This window comes from Penicillium coprophilum (assembly GCF_028826855.1).
Source record: "Penicillium coprophilum strain IBT 35676 chromosome Unknown utg000002l_segment0_segment0, whole genome shotgun sequence".
Lineage (NCBI taxonomy): Eukaryota > Fungi > Ascomycota > Eurotiomycetes > Eurotiales > Aspergillaceae > Penicillium > Penicillium coprophilum.
This window is the reverse complement of record NW_026622721.1, coordinates 821,418-839,921: the sequence shown is the minus strand read 5'-3', so window position 1 is coordinate 839,921 and position 18,504 is coordinate 821,418. Positions and strand designations below refer to the sequence as shown.

General features: G+C 48.9%; 7 protein-coding genes across 7 annotated transcripts; 3 read left to right on the top strand and 4 right to left on the bottom strand.

Moving 5' to 3' along the window:
• Nucleotides 1–576: 576 nt before the first annotated feature.
• On the top strand, nt 577–1,077 carry N7500_001725 (uncharacterized protein; the record flags this gene model as incomplete). The annotated part of the gene is made up of 3 exons (XM_056672871.1): nt 577–733; nt 798–940; nt 979–1,077. The coding sequence occupies 3 exons, from the start codon at nt 577–579 to the stop codon at nt 1,075–1,077; spliced, it is 399 nt and encodes a 132-aa protein (XP_056536390.1).
• Nucleotides 1,078–1,305: 228 nt separating this feature from the next.
• N7500_001724 (uncharacterized protein) lies at nt 1,306–1,623 on the bottom strand (the record flags this gene model as incomplete). Its single annotated transcript, XM_056672870.1, has 1 exon — nt 1,306–1,623. One exon carries the CDS (start codon nt 1,621–1,623, stop codon nt 1,306–1,308), a length of 318 nt encoding a protein of 105 aa, XP_056536389.1.
• Nucleotides 1,624–1,913: 290 nt separating this feature from the next.
• Nucleotides 1,914–3,463, top strand: N7500_001723 (CCDC90 family protein; the record flags this gene model as incomplete). The annotated part of the gene is made up of 2 exons (XM_056672869.1): nt 1,914–3,216; nt 3,279–3,463. 2 exons carry the CDS (start codon nt 1,914–1,916, stop codon nt 3,461–3,463), a joined length of 1,488 nt encoding a protein of 495 aa, XP_056536388.1.
• A 273-nt stretch (nt 3,464–3,736) lies between these two features.
• N7500_001722 (uncharacterized protein) lies at nt 3,737–4,918 on the bottom strand (the record flags this gene model as incomplete). Its single annotated transcript, XM_056672868.1, has 1 exon — nt 3,737–4,918. One exon carries the CDS (start codon nt 4,916–4,918, stop codon nt 3,737–3,739), a length of 1,182 nt encoding a protein of 393 aa, XP_056536387.1.
• A 1,033-nt stretch (nt 4,919–5,951) lies between these two features.
• On the bottom strand, nt 5,952–12,167 carry N7500_001721 (AP-1 complex accessory protein LAA1; the record flags this gene model as incomplete). Its single annotated transcript, XM_056672867.1, has 2 exons — nt 5,952–7,526; nt 7,578–12,167. The coding sequence occupies 2 exons, from the start codon at nt 12,165–12,167 to the stop codon at nt 5,952–5,954; spliced, it is 6,165 nt and encodes a 2,054-aa protein (XP_056536386.1).
• Nucleotides 12,168–12,371: 204 nt separating this feature from the next.
• N7500_001720 (post-initiation translation factor DPC29) lies at nt 12,372–13,252 on the top strand (the record flags this gene model as incomplete). Its single annotated transcript, XM_056672866.1, has 2 exons — nt 12,372–12,573; nt 12,627–13,252. 2 exons carry the CDS (start codon nt 12,372–12,374, stop codon nt 13,250–13,252), a joined length of 828 nt encoding a protein of 275 aa, XP_056536385.1.
• Nucleotides 13,253–13,417: 165 nt separating this feature from the next.
• On the bottom strand, nt 13,418–18,385 carry N7500_001719 (uncharacterized protein; the record flags this gene model as incomplete). Its single annotated transcript, XM_056672865.1, has 6 exons — nt 13,418–14,494; nt 14,546–15,549; nt 15,630–15,676; nt 16,386–17,176; nt 17,236–18,294; nt 18,347–18,385. The coding sequence occupies 6 exons, from the start codon at nt 18,383–18,385 to the stop codon at nt 13,418–13,420; spliced, it is 4,017 nt and encodes a 1,338-aa protein (XP_056536384.1).
• Between the last annotated feature and the right edge of the window lie 119 nt (nt 18,386–18,504).

Here is an 18,504-nt window from a genome sequence, read left to right as displayed (position 1 = left end):
TACAGCTGCAATGCTGATAGAGGCACATCTTTCATGTTCAATCTCCCTTACAAAAATATAATGCCTTGGGCTATCCCAAAGCTATCAAATCCAACCAAGAAGGTATGATAGTGCGTATTTTGTTATGCTTGGAGTGACCTATGGATGACTGTCCTTGAGACACATTTTCACCAACCAAATAATTGTTAGACCAGGTTATCTTACATCTTATCATAATGTCAAATCTGCTATCTTTTCACAGAATGATACGTAGTAGAGAGAAGAAATCTAAAGACTTGTGATGCATCTAGGCAGGGTAGCACAGGACCCTCAAAGTTGAGGGCTACAGACCTCCGTAGACTGAACACAGCAAACTTATGTTCATAAAGATCAGTTTGATTTGCAGTGTTCTAGTATAAGTAAAGTATATTCTTGGTTTCCTTCGCAAGGAATCGGTGTTTTCGCCCACGCGCATATATTTATCCAGCATTTCCACATTTAAGTTATGACAATTTTCTCTGGAGAAGAAATCGGATGCAGCGTGATTGGATCTTGATCAAAATCAATTGTACAAGAAAAGACATCTCCAGTGTCACTATGGCCCCTCTGGCGTTCAGATTTCCACGTAGAAAACACACGTTATCTCCATGGAGATATAATGACAAATCAATTACGGACGGTACCAGTATGCAATCGGCACTTTCGACGCCAGCTTTATTCCTACACGAATCTATGCATATGGTAAACAGGGCGAGTAAGCTGCCTTATCCTGCTGAGTGATGATTGAAATGAATTTTCTAACACTCGGGCTTGAAGAGAGGATATCAAGTTCACCAATCCCTCTAATGAAAAATTGGAGGCCGCATATGGTGCCGTCTTAACAGGAAGCCTGGCGTTAGCCGCTCCTGATGATTCGGCCAATAATGAATGCAAGCAATCATACGTGGTGTGGAACTGCTATGTATCTTCCCCAATATGACTGGTCCCGAATTATTGCAGGCAAATGAACGGCCAATGGTGCTGCTCCTCGTTCCATCTCGACCGAAGCCCATGGACGCAGCATCAATCATATTAAATATGGAACTGACCTCGAGATGAGTGACGATGATAAAAGTCTGTGATACATTCATATATCCTGCTGTCGCAAATCAGTGGCATCTTCATATATCTCATAGCTATGGTTGGTAGTAAGGTTATTGCTTGAAATATCTCATCGTCATCTGACCTTCCATTGTAGTCTATGGTTAAAATTCCTTGCTATCCTCCAGACTAGTAAAAGGGTGCCCATCTCACGTAGGCTACTAATCCGCCGCTAGTTCCCACGATCTACACCAATATCTTGATTTCCTCGAACTTAGCATGCCAAGCCTCGTACCCAAGCATCCTGAGAGCATTCAGCTCTTCAACAAATGAATCCGAAGCTAGCTTCCATTCCCCGCTATCTTCACTACCCCTTGTCACTGTTGTTTTGTAGATGTCTTCCGCCTCTCTAGAATTCCAATCTAGCCATTCAATGGAAGCTCCTCTCACCGTTTGTTCTTGTTCCAGACTTTTGATGGAGATCTCGCCATCCTTGGTGTTGCCCTGTGCTGAGCTTGGATTTTGGTAGGCCAGGTTCTTTGACTGACTTCGCGTTACTGGCATTTCGAGGTTCGGTGCATTCAACGAGAGACAAAGAAAGCCCGGAAGACTGATCATGCGTTCGAGATACTCAATGTTGTACATACTCGCCCAGTATAATCAACCAACTAGATCTTCCCGAGCTCGGATAGCTCAGCGAGGGAAGCTCGAGGCGCATTGTCCGGATCTTTGTGATGAACTTCGTCTCATCCCAAGGAATTCAAGCACATTAAAAGTTGTCTAGTTGTAAAGAATAAACCATTAATCTTCTGCGCATGTGTACATGCGCAAATAAAATAAGAAAACAAACCAACATGACCAACTTCCCTAAGATCACCTTCCCACGTGCAGAGCTGACTAATCATATACCCCCGGAGACGGGTGACGTTGATGATTCCCCGCGGGAAAGAAAGTTAGCTTCTTCATATGCGGTTACCACCATGGCGACATCGAGGCTGCCATTCCTGTATCCGAATTTGATGCGTGCTGTGCGCTCATGTGAACCGAGAACATACCGCTCAATTCGAATCCCATACCGGCCGAGTCAACGCTTCCATACAAGCCAGCAACACCAGCGCGATTCCTATCAGCGGCGGTACGGCCCAGCTGTCGAACCGAATACTTCTCCTTCGTTGCGTCCGAAAAAGGGCCCACATGACCAGGTTCAAGACGTGCCAGAGGATCAATCTTCTGGGCATGAGGCTGTAAATGCCTCCGAGCAGCAGGGAACTTCGCCAGAAGAGTCACAGTCGGAAACACAACCACAAGAAGCGGAGCATGACACCGCAAATGTGGCCAAAGAAGAGTCTTCGGCGACTCCGACCCTAGATCAGCAAATTGAGGCCGATGCAAAGAAAGACAACCCCCCAACCGACCGGGAACCGCACGAGGAGAAGGCAACGGATATAGATGGTGCTGAGCAGGAACAGGCTCCGGCGTCTCCTACCCCGCCTTCCGAAGGCCCATCGGAGGACAGTACAGATACTTCTTCATTCACAAGTCAAACCCCGTTCGACAATGTCCTCCATATGCCTTCGCCGTCCGTTTACCTATCCCCAACTGGGGAACCCTCCACGTCCAACGGTCGTCCACCACATTTGTCCCCAGCACCATATGTGCACCATTTCGATACTTATTCGTTGGTCCAGGATCTTTCCAAAGGAGGATACAGTGAAGAACAGTCTACTACAATCATGAAGGCTGTGCGGGCTATCCTACAGAGCAACCTATCCCTGGCCAGGGAGACTCTCACTTCCAAATCCGATGTCGAGAATGAGGAATACCTGTTCAAGGCAGCCTGCTCTGAGCTTCAGTCATCTCTTCAGACAGCTCGCAACTCGGAAATACAGCATCAGCGCTCATCACGAACACAACTGCAGCATGAAACCGATATAATCTCGCAGCGTCTCAGCCAAGAACTTTCAGGCATGAAAGACGACATCAAGGGCATGTTTAATGATCACAAAATGATCACACGAGAGCAGCAGCGCAGCATCGATACTTCGGTTCAGGAATTGAACTACAAGATCACAGTCTCGCTGAACAGCGATGGAAAGAGTGAGATCGAGGGTCTTCGATGGATTTTGACCAGACGCGCCGCTTTGACAATTGCTATCTGTGCTTGCAAGTGCCCCATATACCCCTGATTTCTTGTTTCGTGTAGCTAACTCGATTACCAGTCATGATCATCGTCTTCTTGAAGTATGCTTCGACACGCAAGGAGCCTGAGCCCAAGAAAGCCAAGCAAGTGGAGAAGCCAGTCATCACCAAAGAAATTATTACCGAAAATCGGGTGGCCCAAGATGGTGGCATTCAAGCAGACATTCCGTCTGCTGAACTGCATCTTGGCGAATCTCTTGGTTGAGATTTTGAACATAGACCAGGCGCCTGACACACCTCTTTTCGGTATCTACCTGACACTTTCCACTCCTCATGTCTTATGGACATCAGCCACATATTGCTTCCTTTCATTTGGCTCGGTACTCATGTATACATCTCTTTCCACTAGACTCTCTCACGCACATTGTATAAACAACTATTAGACAAAAGGCGATGTCCATTTATACGGCTTATATATGTACAATAGATTCAAATCACAAGATCACTTTTCATTTTTCAGGGCCCTATAAATCCTCGACTATTCCTTGAGCCAAGGCACCTCCTCGGGGCGATACTTATAAGCCCTAAAGATCCCATTAGTAGCATAATTATTTATGCCCGCCAACTCCTCTTTCGTCATAACCTCCTTGTAATCCTCCATCTGTGGCACAACAAACTCCCAAACAACCTCACCCCCTTCAGTAACCTCCATAATTCGCCCAGTAGGAGCCTCACAAACCAGAACATTTCCACCAGCCAACTTCTGTGCAGATCCCATAAATGGAGAGAAGAATCCCAACCCTCCCGTCGAGGAATCCTTATACTCCCACTTGACCACCCCTTCCTTGGAGACAATAATTGCCCTCGAAAACGGAACCGTCGTCTTAGGCCTGAAATTACCATTGTCAAGAAGTAAAATATCCCCCGCCTCATTAATCTCATGAGGACAATGCTGCTGGTTAACAACCGGCGCAGCAATACGACGCTTGACCGCACCCGTAGCACGACTGACAATAAACACGCTCGCCGTATTCCTCGACGAAGCAATGATATCCCCAGCCGAGTCAAGCGCAACGCCGTTGATCATCGGCCAGTGCTCGCGACTCATGTCCTTGTGCGTTACAAAGACATTAGGGTCGAGATGGTCGATTGCACGCCATGACCAGAGGAGCTTGGCGCCTGATTTCCCACCGCTGCCGTCGAAATCTGCAGATGAGGAGATGTTGCTTGTCGACCAAGGCTGGACGAGTTTGATGCAGTCACCATAGATGACGCCATTCGGGGCTTCGCTGGATGGAATCCCGCCTTGTACGCACGCTGCTTCGGCGCTGGTGAGTGGCTCCTGCGTCGAGTACAGGATTGTGCCGTCGTCGAAGTGGTGCTGGTCGTGGTGTGCTAGCGGGTCGCTGTATTGGCGAAGGATCTCGCCATCTGGGCTGACTTGCATCATTACGCCGCCTCGGTACTTCGCCCACTTTGGGAAGAAAATAGGGGAGTCTGGGTGCGCGCCGTTGTAGGCGAGGTTTCCGTCCGCTAGGATGCGGGGGTGTCGGCCAGGGCGATAAGGGAGTTTCCAGCGGTGCACTTCTTTACCTGTTGTGGAGACTAGGTGTGCTGTGTTGGAAGTGAGAGGTGCGTATAGCACGTAGCCCGGGGAGACGCGCTCGGCATCAACGCCGTGGAGACCGAGGCCTCGACGGCGGATGGTATTCTGCTCCATTAGGAATGGCGTCGATTAAGAATACTGATCTTTAGAAAATGAAATCAATTCAGATGAAGGGGAGTTTATAGTGAGCAAAATCGAAGTCAATTACACTTAGTACTTAGGGTTTCCCAGCATGCCGCGGTACGCCACAAGATATACGTATGTATTAGCCAAACCGTGACATCATGAATTTTGACCTAACATACCACAAGATCAACTTCTGGGGAATTTTGATAGTCACAGTGATGAAGGTAATACTAGTCAGGATTAATTCAAAAGTACCATGATTTGTAGCGGCAATGATTGTCTCCCTTTCCTCCAGAAAAGTCGGGGTTTCGACTCCTCGCTATCATAGAATATATGGCGGCAACAATGATAATCGGACGCTGTGTAGCTATGCACTTCTCTGATACTCTGGAGACATTGCTTACTGTGATTGGGTTCTGAATATGATCCATATCATTGCGGTGACTGAATGACAATTCCCTTTCCGGCGTGAATGGAATAGATATAATTTTGACGTTAGACACAGCATGACTTATTTACCATTTAGATGGGTCGCGATCAGGGCTTTCGCCTTCGGGCTTGTGGGTGCTGCCTTTGGTATAAGTAACGCATGGCATTAGAGCCCGGCTGCCTCTTTGATTGGATTGATTGGAAAACAAAGTGCTGATTTACTTAACGAGTTGACATTTGCGTTCTCTAGTATCGCATTTCCTCTGCTCCGGTGTCTTCAAAGGCATCATGAGGTAGAATGGCAAATTAGCAGAAATGGTACAAATGGTAGAAATGGTAGCCCATTGAAAGAAACTGAGACATCGGTTGTTCTGATCGTCAAATTGATTAGAAGGATTGAGATAAATTTAATTAATACATACCAAAAATATAGGCTCCGGTCCTAGTCGATATTGACACTCTACAGCCGTCTATATAGCTAGTTTGCGCTGGACGATTCGCCTCGGTTCTCTGAAGTTGAATGTGAAAATTTTTTGTATGCATTTAACTGTATCATAAGGGTGTCGTCTGGTTTTTATACCGTATCAAGTTTCTAAAAATCCATGCGCAATGCTATACTCGGCGCAGCCTGCGGAGCATTGTCTGCAGAATCAGCGCCAGTCTTCGGGGTAACAGCTCCAACTCCGACACTACGAAGAACCTCTTCTAAAAGTAACTTCTGATCTGCTTTCATAGTGGCAACCAGCGACCGGAAAGTAAGCTGATCGGCCTTGGCAAGCTCGAGGAGATGTCCCGCGGATTCCTGGTGCACAGACTCGCCTTCACGCTTAGCGCGTGCCAAAAGTGCCGACATGATGAGGGATGTAGCGGCGGGCAGTTCAGAAGGACAGAAAGTGGCATTGGAGATGCACGACACGAGCGTGCGAGCAATTACTGTGCGGGAGTTCTCGGGGTCGCTGGGGATATCACCGTTGTCCAGGGGGCAGGCGACCAGGAAGGCAACCAGTCGCGGGGTGAGGTATCTGCTGATCACTTCGTCGGTGATGGAGCGAGGACCTGGCTTGACAAGGATTGAACGGAGGCAGCTAGCTGCCACGGTGGCAAGACCGACATCTTGAAGACAGTCAAGCAACTCATCTAGAACTCGGATCAAAACTGGCTCCTGGGGCGGGATGACGTGTGCACCGGCAGTCAAGAGGAAGGTGATAGCGAGGAGCGTGTTCTTGGCGCAGGGAATAGAGATATCCGATTCTCGTCGCTGAGCGATGGTGAGAATGGTCAGGAAGCGCGTGAGACAGCCTCGAAGCTGGAATGACACGACCTCAAGATCCTCTGGTGATTCCGATTCCGTTGCATGGGTAATAGCGTGAACAAACTGCCTAAAGATCGGAAGAGCTTGCGGAACCACTCCTGCTTGACAGATCCCAGTTGCGAGAATGGTAGTGAAGATATGTAGGATACAAGCATGGAGATCATTGCGAATGATGGACGGGAATACAGAAGCAACATCAACGAGAGCATGAAGCGCCAAACGAATAAGGGTCAAGGACTCATCCGAAGTGACGTTAAATCGTGCGAGTGGTGTCGATTCGCGGAGGTTGGGAAGCATTCCAGCAAGAACAAGGATGATGCTTCTTGTGAGCTCGAAGAGTTGCTCGATGTCATCGGAAAGATGGTCGCTGCGTTCCGAATCGCCCTTTGCTGCGGGGTGATCAAGGGACAGGTTTTGGGCAATCTCGACGATGACGGTCTGGATGGGAGTAGCTTCTGTCAACACAAGACGGTCGAAAGTGTCCATAGTCTCCGTGAAAATTGCATCTTGGTAGATGGCATTTCCACAGATGACCGGCCTCAGGATTCGCTTCAGAGCTTGAAGAATCTCCAAACGTTGCGATGCCGAAGTTCCTTGATCAACCAGGGATTCGAAGGCCAGTCCGAACAAGACAAAGAAGAATGCAACCGGCTCTTCGCGGTAATTGATATCATGCCCTTTTCCTTCGTCCTTCTTCTCTTTGGTGGCTTTTTCTTGTTTCTCCTCACCCTCGGTGCCGCTAGGCTCCTCCGGTAGCTGCAACTTTCCATCCAAGGCATCGAAAACGAAGTCGATGTCTTTCTCGACGAGCCCAGCAATTGCATCAACCAAGTATAACCATGTGTCTTGGTAAAACTGAAAATATTATTAGCGTCTGCCAGATATAACAGACAGATCGGGGCTTACCTTCAACAAAGTCTCACGATTCAATGCGGCATACACCTCATCCAGGTCACCGCTCGAGCTTGTCCCCAAACTACCGGATATGTCCGGCTCAAAGCGCAATCGAGCATATTCCTGGAGTGACGAAAGCCATAACGGTGTTAGTTTCGCAATATAAGGCTGGACCACCTCGGTCAAGTACTCATGGTCGATACTTGCGATCTGGAGCCGGGCCCAGGCCGAAAACAGAGCGAGTTTGACCATGACTCGAGCATTTGAGTTGAGACCCTTGAGGTCACCGATTTCGGTAGTCTCCGGGTTCTTCGCGAAGTTCTCCAGGCCCAGCACCAGAAGCCTCAGGATTCTCCCCATGCGGTCGACATTTGTTACGATTCCTGTGGCAATGAAAGTCGCAGATACATTAATGGCCTCTGAGGCCAGTTCCGCAGAGGAATCAGTGGCAAAGGCAGGAGTAAGTGCAGACCCAATCTGAGCTTGATATTGCTCAAGGAGGGAGGCCTCAGCAAAGTCAGGATCCGGTGTCTTGCCGAACATAGTAAGAACTTGATCTATAATCTTCAATCCCCATACGCGCAGCTCAATGACATTGGCGGTGGATGCCGAGAAGGCCATTCTCACAATATCTCCGACGTTTTTCTGGAGAGCCAACTCCGCTGGGATGGCAGAATCTGGGAGGATTGCCTCTTGGACAGTAGCCAGAAGTTCGGAAAGACAGCTCATGGCAAAGTTGCGGGTCTGCCACTTCAATAATTCTTGGCCGGAGATGCTTTCGTTGGCAGTGTCACCTTGTCCTTCCCCAGCAGCCGAGGCGAACCCGGCGACCTCGTCATCGGGAATATCGGCAGCCGCAGCTTGTACAGCTGTGTTAGGAGCTTCCACCTTGTGGCGTGTCTTGGTCATAATATTTTGACAACGTTGGATCCACACCTCAGTTTCCGTCAAAGCAGTCTGCTGTAGCCAGTCCTGGATCATTGACTTGAGTGACGTGTTGTTCGGTGCTTCATCGAATGCGAGCCAGATGTCATCTTCCAAAGACTGACCCGCCGTCTGCATCACAAACGACGCGTCTCGTTTCATGAGGTTGTTGAGTCCACGGACTGCCACATCTCGCATGAGGAAGTTGCTTGCACGAAGCTCGGTCTGCAGTCGCTTCACGTACGCCTCAAGGTCGACATAACTGGAGGCATACATCGAGAAGTGGTCCAAACATTTGGAACTTTCCGTCACCAACGCTGGGTTTTCCTCCAACTGGAATTGGCGAAGTAGTGTCAAAATAAGATTTCGGGTCTTCGCAATGTCTTGCAAGTCCGGTCCGAGAACATTGATGAGGGAGTCCACGCATCGACTGATCACGACGGGTGTCAAGAATGACATTTCTATGTTTGATGTCGCCAGCGCGGCTGCCTCTTCGTTGTGGGTATCAGCGATGTAGAGTTGAGCAAGCATCCCCAAAGAGCCAGAGACAAAAGGCGAGAATGTCAAACCAGCTGAGTTCGCAACTCTCTCCAAGCCCCCAAGGGCCCAGAAATGGACAACAGGGTGGGGGTCATTACACAAAGACATCAAAACGCCAACGATCGTTTTGAGGTGCAGACCAGCTGCCATTCCGCCAATCTGGGCATGGATACATCCTAAGGCAGCAGCACAGCCAGCTCTAGCGTTAGGCTCTCTGTTTGCGACAATAGTATCAACCAGCCAATTGACCTGTGTATTGGTGCATGTGTTCCCGGCGCTGTCACAAAGTCTTCCAAGTGCTTCAGCGCCGATTGTACGAACAATGGGATCGGCTTCTATGACAAACTTCTGGAGAAGCTCTTGCAAAATTTTATCAGTGGACGGATTCAGTTTACCAGGCACAAAATCTGTCTCCTTAACAGCAACTTTCAGAGTCTGTAAAAGGGCGACCGAGATGTTGACGACCAGTGCTGCTTTCCTGCCGGGGTTTCTTTGTAGGCCCGGAGAAGTGAGGAACGTAGCGATCTGTTCCACACTGCTTTCTTGGATCTTGGACGAATGAAGAGCGAGGGCCACAGAGAATAAATCTATTGCCGAGTTGACAACTCCTGTTGTTGGGGGGTCAACAGAAAGCTTATCTCCATCTCGCAAACTGTATAGAAGAATCGCGTCGTGTTCGCTAGCTTCACAGATAGGGAATGTCAAGGTGTCGTCCACAACTTGGTCCACCGAATCAAGCGCAGACCAGGCGGGACTCTTGTCATCTTCCTGGGTGCCAGACAGTGTAGCACGAATATATTCTCGCGAGAGTCCAGTGACGCCAAATCCATAATTATCACATAGCTCCCATAGGCCATCGAATTGTCCAGCGGAGCCGGAAATGGAACTCTCCAGTTGCTTGTACTGGGAATCTGGGTCTGCAAATGAGGAAATAGCCAGGCTGAGGAGTCTGGACTGAGAAATGATGTCCCCGTGGCTAGGTGGATGGACATGCACAAGCTTCGAGAAACACTGCAACACACGCCGGCGCACCATGGTCGAATAATCTTGCAATTGTAGGGATGGGTGTAGCCTTTGAGAAAGATCTTCCATAGCCTTTGGCTTAGGCAACTCGTCCAAAAATTCGACTGTGTTTTGTAACATCGCAGCGGTTCTCTTAGCGCCATCTGATGTGATCAATTTGCTGTTGAACTCCATGAACACCAGCAGCGATCCTAGAGCACACTCCCGCACATGAGTCAGGAAACTGATCTCCACAGTACTTGGCTGGGCAGCGTTCTCCTTTCCAAGGTGTTTTGGGAGTGCATTCTTCCAGAGAAGCATCAGTTGAGACAGATGGGTCTTGACAAAGCTGGGCCCCAGAGGCATTAAACCTCCAATCAGAATCCATGCCACCTGGATCTGAATGCTTGCAACCCGAAGCTCGGAGGTGCCGCTCGTCTTGAGAAGATCAGTCGCCTGGGTAAAAACGCGCGCAAATACATCCACTGCTCCATAAAGAGGTTGCAAACGAGAAGTGCTGAGCATTGCTGATAGCCCATTGGCATAGCCAACGCACCGGCGAGGTGACTGGCGCGGCGTGCCTAGCTGTCCAATTTCCCTGTTCAAACTGTTCATGCAGATTGTCACACATGACAACAATTGATGAGGAGCGGCTAGAACGAAGTTCCGCAGACAATGCGCAGCGTGGACTTGAACGGTGTAGCTAGGGTGAGGAAGGACTTGGAGCAGAGCATCTCGGCAATTATCAGCCTGAACGCTGAAAGCGGAGCCAAGTGACGAAATCAACGAGGACAAAGCGCTGACCGCACTCGTCAGTGTAAACTTGCTGGGCTCACGACGTTCCTGGATAACCTGCGGGTAGTCCTTGAGGATATCGTTGATTAGCCATGTTGCGGCATTGAGTTGACTGTTTTCGCGCAGCAATTCCTGGCCGATAGTATCTTCAAGGATACTCTTGATAAACTTCCTAGTCATAAGTAGGCGGAAGCGGTTGTATGTTACGGTTGGATGGTTTAACAACTCGACAAGCAGGTTGGTTGCAATCTGACCATAACGCTCCTCGACAATCTTGTCTCCAAGATTGCGCACAACATATTTGTAGCATATACAGATCCCAGCGCGAGAGCGATTCGAAGTTGTACTCTTCAAATATTGGGTCGAAAGTTGCCTCAACAAATCCGGAAGAAGGAAGTACAAGCGCGAGTCTGTTTTCTTGGGGGCAGACGATTCTGACATCTCAGCATCTTCCTCCTCCCCAAGCCCCACACCAGGTTTCTTTGACATGCGCTTCGACTTCTTCGATTTCGGTTTCGGGGCAGCCGTGATGTGCGCATCCGTAGCATGTAGGTTGATCAGTGCCCGACCGAGAACCGCAGCTACGGCGTGCCGCACTGGTGCAGCTGGGCTGTCAATAACCTTCCATACAAGGGTTTTGAGGTGTTCAAAGTCATGTGCATTATCGAAGAATGGTGTCGTGGTAACCAGCTGCTCCAGGCAGCGGCATGCATGGACTTGGACGAAAGTGGACTTGTCGCTGGTAGCAGCATTTCGGGCCTGCTTCCAGATGTCGCGGGCAGTTCCTTCATCGATTGGAACCCCAATTCCAACAACAATCTTGCGCATTACTGCAAAGAGAACCCCCCTGAGACCGGTGTGATTGCTCGCCGATTTCAAGAGTTTGAGCGCGGCCGAAGTCGCAACATTGGACTGCATGAACGCGCTATCGCCAGCTGTCGCAAATACCTCCCCTAGACAATGCGCCGCAGCGAATTTGGTCTTCAATTCGGCTTCGCTTTTGCCAGCATTCACAATTGCCAGCAGGTCGGTGATTGTTTCGAAGAGAATCCCGCGATCCCCTTTGCTGAGTATTGCGCCAAAACATCGCCCTAGATTGGTGCGGAGGACTCGAGTAATGGTCGGTGAAGGGAGGTTCAATATTTTGAACAATTCCTTTTTGAGATCCTTTTGTTGTGATGTGACTTCGGCGGTTTCCAATCCATTTATGTATTGTACGAGGTCGGAGGTGAACGTAAGCATGTACAGTTCCTGTTGTTCGGAGGGGAGGGCATGTAGTTTAGGGATGTCGAGCTCAGGGGCCACATTTTGTGGAGGAGAGGGTGGGATATCGGAAGACATGAGATAGATTCAGGGCAGGCGTAGCCCCATAAGAATGAATGAATGAAAAAGGGAAAAGAAGGTGAGTGTATTTAGTTCACAGTAGCGTCAACCCCATGTTCTCCTTATCGTGTGGCCTCACGGTGTGCGGAGATCGGAGAAACAGCCGCCCGAGGGAATCCCAATGGAGATTGGATCTTCATCTACAACATACGCAAAACCGTAATGGCTCTCAGGCTTAGCAGGCTGCTGCGGCAGCCCCGGGTTGATTCTGCCTGTCATGAGTGTCGCCACTTCAGCACCTCGTCGGCCACTCTCTCTGGTCACAACAAATGGTCGACGATTAAGCATGACAAGGCCAGAAACGACAAGGCCAAAAGCAAGGAACGCCAAATAGTGGCAAAGGAAATTGCCAATGCTACACAGAGTATGTATGACCATTCAATTATCCATATCTCAGATCTTAACCTTCTATTCTAGTGTGGGGACCCGACACAAAGTACAATCCTCGTCTCGCCCTCGCGCTATCGAATGCGAAACGAGCCTCTATTCCGAAGATCATTATCGAGGCAGCAATTGCTCGCGGACAAGGAGTGAGTGTGTCAGGTCAAGCACTAGAATCCGTGACAATTGAGGCCATGCTGCCTGGTTCGGTGGCTGCGGTTGTGGAGTGTCAAACGGATCAGAAGGCGCGCGTGCTACAAGACGTTCGGTATATGATTAAAGACAATGGAGGAATCGTCACCCCCACTACATTTCTTTTTGAGAGAAAGGGTAGGGTTGTTATGGAAAAGAAAGATGGTGTGAATGTAGATGATTACTTGGACCAGGCGATCGAAGCAGGCGCGGCAGACATCACCACCGATGACAAGGGTCGCCTTGTGGTCTTGACTGATCCGTCAGAGACGAAAACTGTAGGCGAGGCATTTTCGAAACTTTCGGGTCTCAGCATGGAGGAATTGGAGATCTTCTGGGATCCAAACAGGGATAGCATGGTCGAGGTCAAGGACGAGGAACAGGTGAAAGATCTTGAAGACCTCCTGAGTGCTCTGCGAGAAGAGCCCAGTGTTCAAGATATATACCTGAACTCGATGGAGAAGTTCTGACCCCTTGAACGCTATGCTGTGGCCAGTCTGATACCAAGACTGCCTCATATCGAGGACCGAACATGTACAAATATGTATTATACCGATACCAAGCATTTAAACGGCGTGATGAGATGAGAATTTTCATTTCTAGAACTGGTGTGGAATCTCACCGGACTATCGTTATTACTCTTTGCGCAAAGCTTTCATCGTGCTTCTCATTAGAATGCCGGTACCCCGGCATCCAATCGCATCCAACCAATCTAGCATATGTACACGGTATTCCTGCCATGTAATCTTAGCGCCACCATCCTTCTCCAGTGCCTGTAGCACTTTCTGCGTAACTGGCTTTCTTAATTTCGGGCGGTGGTCCGCAACCTGCTGGTCCTCTTCCAGATCTGCAAAGCAAGCCGCAGACAGGTTGCAGAATGCAGCATGGTGGCTGAGAGAGAATATCGACGAAAGATTAAGATGGAATGCACTTTCACGGTCATAGTGTCTGGCTGCCTCAGACAAGTCTTTGATATAGTTTGCCAGAGCAGTGGCGGTCGGTACTGGGACGAGACAGCCTAGCGCATTCGGGTCTTCTGTGTTAAGTGCACGGTTGCGCCATAGCACATTACACATGTCCATTACATACCCATTGAACCGACCAACAAGTTCTGTACCATAAGCCGGGGAGTTCTGTGCTTGCAGAACTTGTGAATTCAGAGAAGCCTCGAATGCAGATTTGTAGATGGCCAGGATGGAGTTGAGGGTGGAAATCACAGCAACACTGGGTGTGAAGGCGAGTGTGTATACGGTTTGCGCGTGCGGAAGTGTGAGACGGAATCGGCCGTCTTGGGGTGCATGAGAAAAGAGTTGTGAAAGGGTCCTGTAGAAGTCGAGCACAGAAATGGTAGCTGGTTTGGACTTTTTATCCTCGTCCTCCACCGAAAACTCCAGAATTGAAGATGCTAAGAGCTCGGCATGCACGATGATTTGACTCAGATGGACTGATTCTTCTGTCTTATCTGCCTGTGACCGAAGTTTCACGCTCCATTGGTTGATCAATGCTGAATAGAACCCAAGCAACCCTGTCCTGGAACGAAGACTCTGATCTAACACAGCCAACTCCAATGGTGACAATAATTCACTCCAAAGAGACTCGAAAGACTCTATTGAGGTGTGCTGGAGAAGTTGGAAGATGTGATCACAATTATCCTTGCCATTCCATATTTTCAGATAGGACTTCAAGAAAGAACGTATCGAGGATGGGAGTTCCTAAAATTCTGTCAGCGTCTGAGTCGACAATGATCTATTCGAAAGACTCACCTTGGAATATGATGCATATCCTACAACAAATTCCAACACATATGATAATGTTTCGGGCTCATCATCTTGATCCTCGCGCAGTGTCTCCAATTTATCCCCCAGGAAACTTCTCAGCCATTCATTTAAACGATGATGTGCAAGATCAGGTCGGACCAGGTGAAGGTACTTCTGAGCCATCGCATCCCCCAAAGTTGAGATGATCTGGTTTGGTAGCTCAATTTTGTCAAGCTTATCAACAAAATGGCCAACATCACGAAGCTCCTCCAGAGACGTGTGTTTCTGAGATACACGTGAAGTTTGTAGAGTCGGAATGACAACTTCAATCCTACTTCTCTTCACAGTTCCCCGATGAACGACTTGGAAACTCGATCCCTGGCCAGCCTTGACTTTTTCTATATTCTGGTCTTGAAGCACCTTCACGTGGCTTGACCACTCGGGGTCTGGATGTTTGAAGAAGAGAGCATTCCTTCTCGGCCCCGCAAATTCACCGAGAATGATCTCGGGGTAATAATTCTTATAAATTCTCAGGAGACTGATAAGCTCTCTGTCTTCGCCACCAGCAGTCTGGATCAGCTCCATCAAGGCTTGAATGCGGAATGGTTTGACGTGTTTTCGTCTTGTGATAAGCGAGAGAAGGTGACACAGTGGTTTCCGCAAACTAATCATATCCAAATAATTGAAAAGAACAGCATAAAGTCTCGCGAGATGCGTCCTTTCTTCGAAGAGATCATATACAAGAATCAACCAGCGCAGTAACAGAGCCTGTGTGGCGGGGCTCGGTTTGTTCTTGCTGGGCCCAAGGCAGCACACCACTTGAGTGACATTCTTCGATGGGATTCTCTCCTGAGGAAAAGATTTTTGATCAGCGTTGTAGTTGTGCCCTGATCTAGGTGGTTTTTTGCGGTCAGAATCTTCAGGAGACGGGCCAGCACGGGTTGCGGAATGCCGCTCTCGTACGCGTTTGAAGCGATTGTTTTGGCTAGTAAACTGGCATCTGTATATCTCTGCTTGGATGGAACGAATGCAACTGCCGAATCTCATTAGTAACAATATTTCCCGTCTCAGGAGAGCTTCCTGGCCGTACCAGCTTCCAAGTGCTCGACCGCATCAAGCAGGCCGCTTGGTTGGCTGCTACCTGGAGAATTGTTAGTGTTGTTCGATTGGAAGATTATAGACACAATTTACCTGTATCAATATCCATATAGATGACTGTTATTACAAAGTTTCCCGCGAGTGGTGTGTCGTCAAGAATGATAGAATGTAGTGTGCTTCAGTGGTAGTATTTGGCGCGTAGTTGGCGACGTCGCGCTTCCTTCAACTGCGCGTCTCGAAAATGCAACGAAGAAGTTTTATCGAGTTCAATTCTATGCGATAGTTTTGGGACTAATGCAATGAATGTTTTCGATGCTGATCAAACGACAGTTACATAGAAGAACGAGTGAGCGCGAGGATGCAAAAATGGCCTTAAACCTAATCGGGTAAGCATAACAACGGTCTCTACCTCTACCGTTGAGCCGACCTGTAGTCACCTATTATTGTTGGTGACCACCATACTAGGATGATGGCACAGATTTGTCTCTTTTGATTTCATGCTACTGGATAAGTAAGTTCAGAACTCTAAAGTGATTTTCTTGAGGAAACATAACTAAATGAATCGGAATTAAACAGTGCCTGCTACAACATTGCAATAATCATGATTCGATGCTCACCAGCATCATGCCAAAAGTAGCGAAATCGAGTGATTTACTATTTACTCAAAATGTGTTGATCCCAGATTCATCGGCCTATTGGCTGACAAGACCTGCATTCAACCGTCGTTCATTTCCTCTTGCGGGTAGACGACTTGGAAGCAGCGTCGGAAGATGATTGAGTAGCCACTTCTTTCTTGTCGCCCTCGATAGCAGGAGTAGGTTCCTCCTTCTCCTCTTCCTCGTCACTATCACCTCCCTGGCCGAATTCGTTGACACGCTTGTAGTCAACCTTGTACTTCCAGCCCTGGTAGAGCCAGACGAAGAAGATGACGTCGTCGCGAAGAGTTGACAGGCGGTGGAGCCAGGGCATCTTGACGGTGAAGGCGAAGAGATCGTCGATGAAGGTGTTCAGGAACTTGTAAGTCAATGCCTTGCCGGGCATGTGGGCAACAGACTTCAACCGGTAGTTGATGTAGAGACTGGGGACCATCATGAGGAAGCCATAGGCGTAAACACTGCCGACCAAGGTCTGGATAACGTATGAGTACCAGGACTTGTGAGTGTTGTAGACCAGGCTGTACGCAGCGTATGCGAGCAGAAGTGGAACAGCCAAAATGTACAAGTAGCGGAAGGCAATTTCATCGTACTCCTTGGTCTTTTCCTCAGTCTCACTGAGCTTATGCTTGTCCTCAAAGACAATCACATAGGGCAAGAATGAAAACCACGAGCTGGCTGGCGGCGGGCGCAAGCGAACGTCAACAGTCTTGGTGATCTTCCAGAATTCCAGAAGGATACCAAATCCTTGACTGGCCAAGATCATCCAAGAGGTGTTGTCGCTATTGTCCATGAGGTAGAGGAAGATGACAGTCTGCATGAAGACGTTTGCCAGGATTGTCCGAACCGAGGTGCCAACAACATCCTTCTTCTTACGCCAGTGGGCCTAGAAGTGAAAATGTCAGCGGAATGGGCACCACATTTCTCATGGTAGATATCACTTACAATATCGTTCTTGAAGGCCAAAGTCTCAAACAACATATGGAGGACAGTGACGACACCGGTAATGGAGAGGAGCCAAATGTTCGTGTCCAAGAGAATCTCCTTCACCATCTCCCACTCGTTACCATCTCCGCCGCCGGGAACAGGATTGCCATAGGCGGCCTGGCGAGAACTTTGCTTGGAACCTTCATCAACACTGCTGATGATGTTAAATTTCCAATTGGCCATGTTGTTGAGAGTAATGTGCAATGGCAGGGTCTCAACGGTGGAGTTTAGCTCGGTCATGTGGCTCTTCAGTTGCCAGAAAGTGTTAAAGAAAGCGATCGGGTAGTACCATCCATTCTTTCCACTAGCATCGCGAGCACCGGTCCGTTCCAGCTGCAAATACTGGCGAGCGGCGGGGTTCATCTGGGCCATATTCACAATTCCGGAGTCTGGGATAAGGGACAGTGTGAAGTTGGGATGATAGTATGACATGGTTGAAACATCCGGGGTGTTATCTTCCTCCTGATCGTGTTCCTCCTCGGGGGTCGACAGTAGATTCTTCAGCTTCTTGACCTTCTTCTTGGGAAGGTACTGGTTCAGAGGTCGGAGGAAGTGGACCGCATCAGCGGTGTTGTAGTCCTTAGCAGCGGGGTCTAGTGGGTATCCGGTGCGAGCCAAAAAGAAGTGAGCCCAGAGAGTTCCATTTTGTTGGACCTGCTTTGGAACCTTGATGGTGGTGTCGATTTCGCGAGTGTCACTGTAGTTTCCAAGTGTGAAGTTCTTCTCATGCAGCACAAGAGTACTGTCCGGTGATTTGAAGTTGGGCACAACGATAGAGGGAGTTACATAGATGCTGAGATCGACAGCGCTGTCGGAGGGCCAGATTGGGGCGATCTTTTCAGGGAGAGCACTGTGTTCAGCGACTTCGCTAGGATCGGGGCGATCGGCAAAAGCGGGAATACCACCAGAATTCACGCTGGTAGAATCTGTCTTGTCCTTATTTCCCATGTACTGGTTCATGGCAAATTGGGCCAACAAGAAGATTCCAAGACCCTGGAGAGCACCCTTGAAGCCCGACTAAAGGAGGTCAGTAAATCTAACACAACAACATAGAATCAATAACACCTACACCGGACTCCTCCTGTCTGCGTGGCCTCTGTTCCGACATGGTGGATGAGGAAGGAAAGAGAAAAGGCCAGAAGGGCAGCTAACGTGGGCGATTAACACGCGATTAGATTGAGGCCCGGGACCTGGCGCGGTCTTGGCGTTCGCTCTTCCGACCCTCCG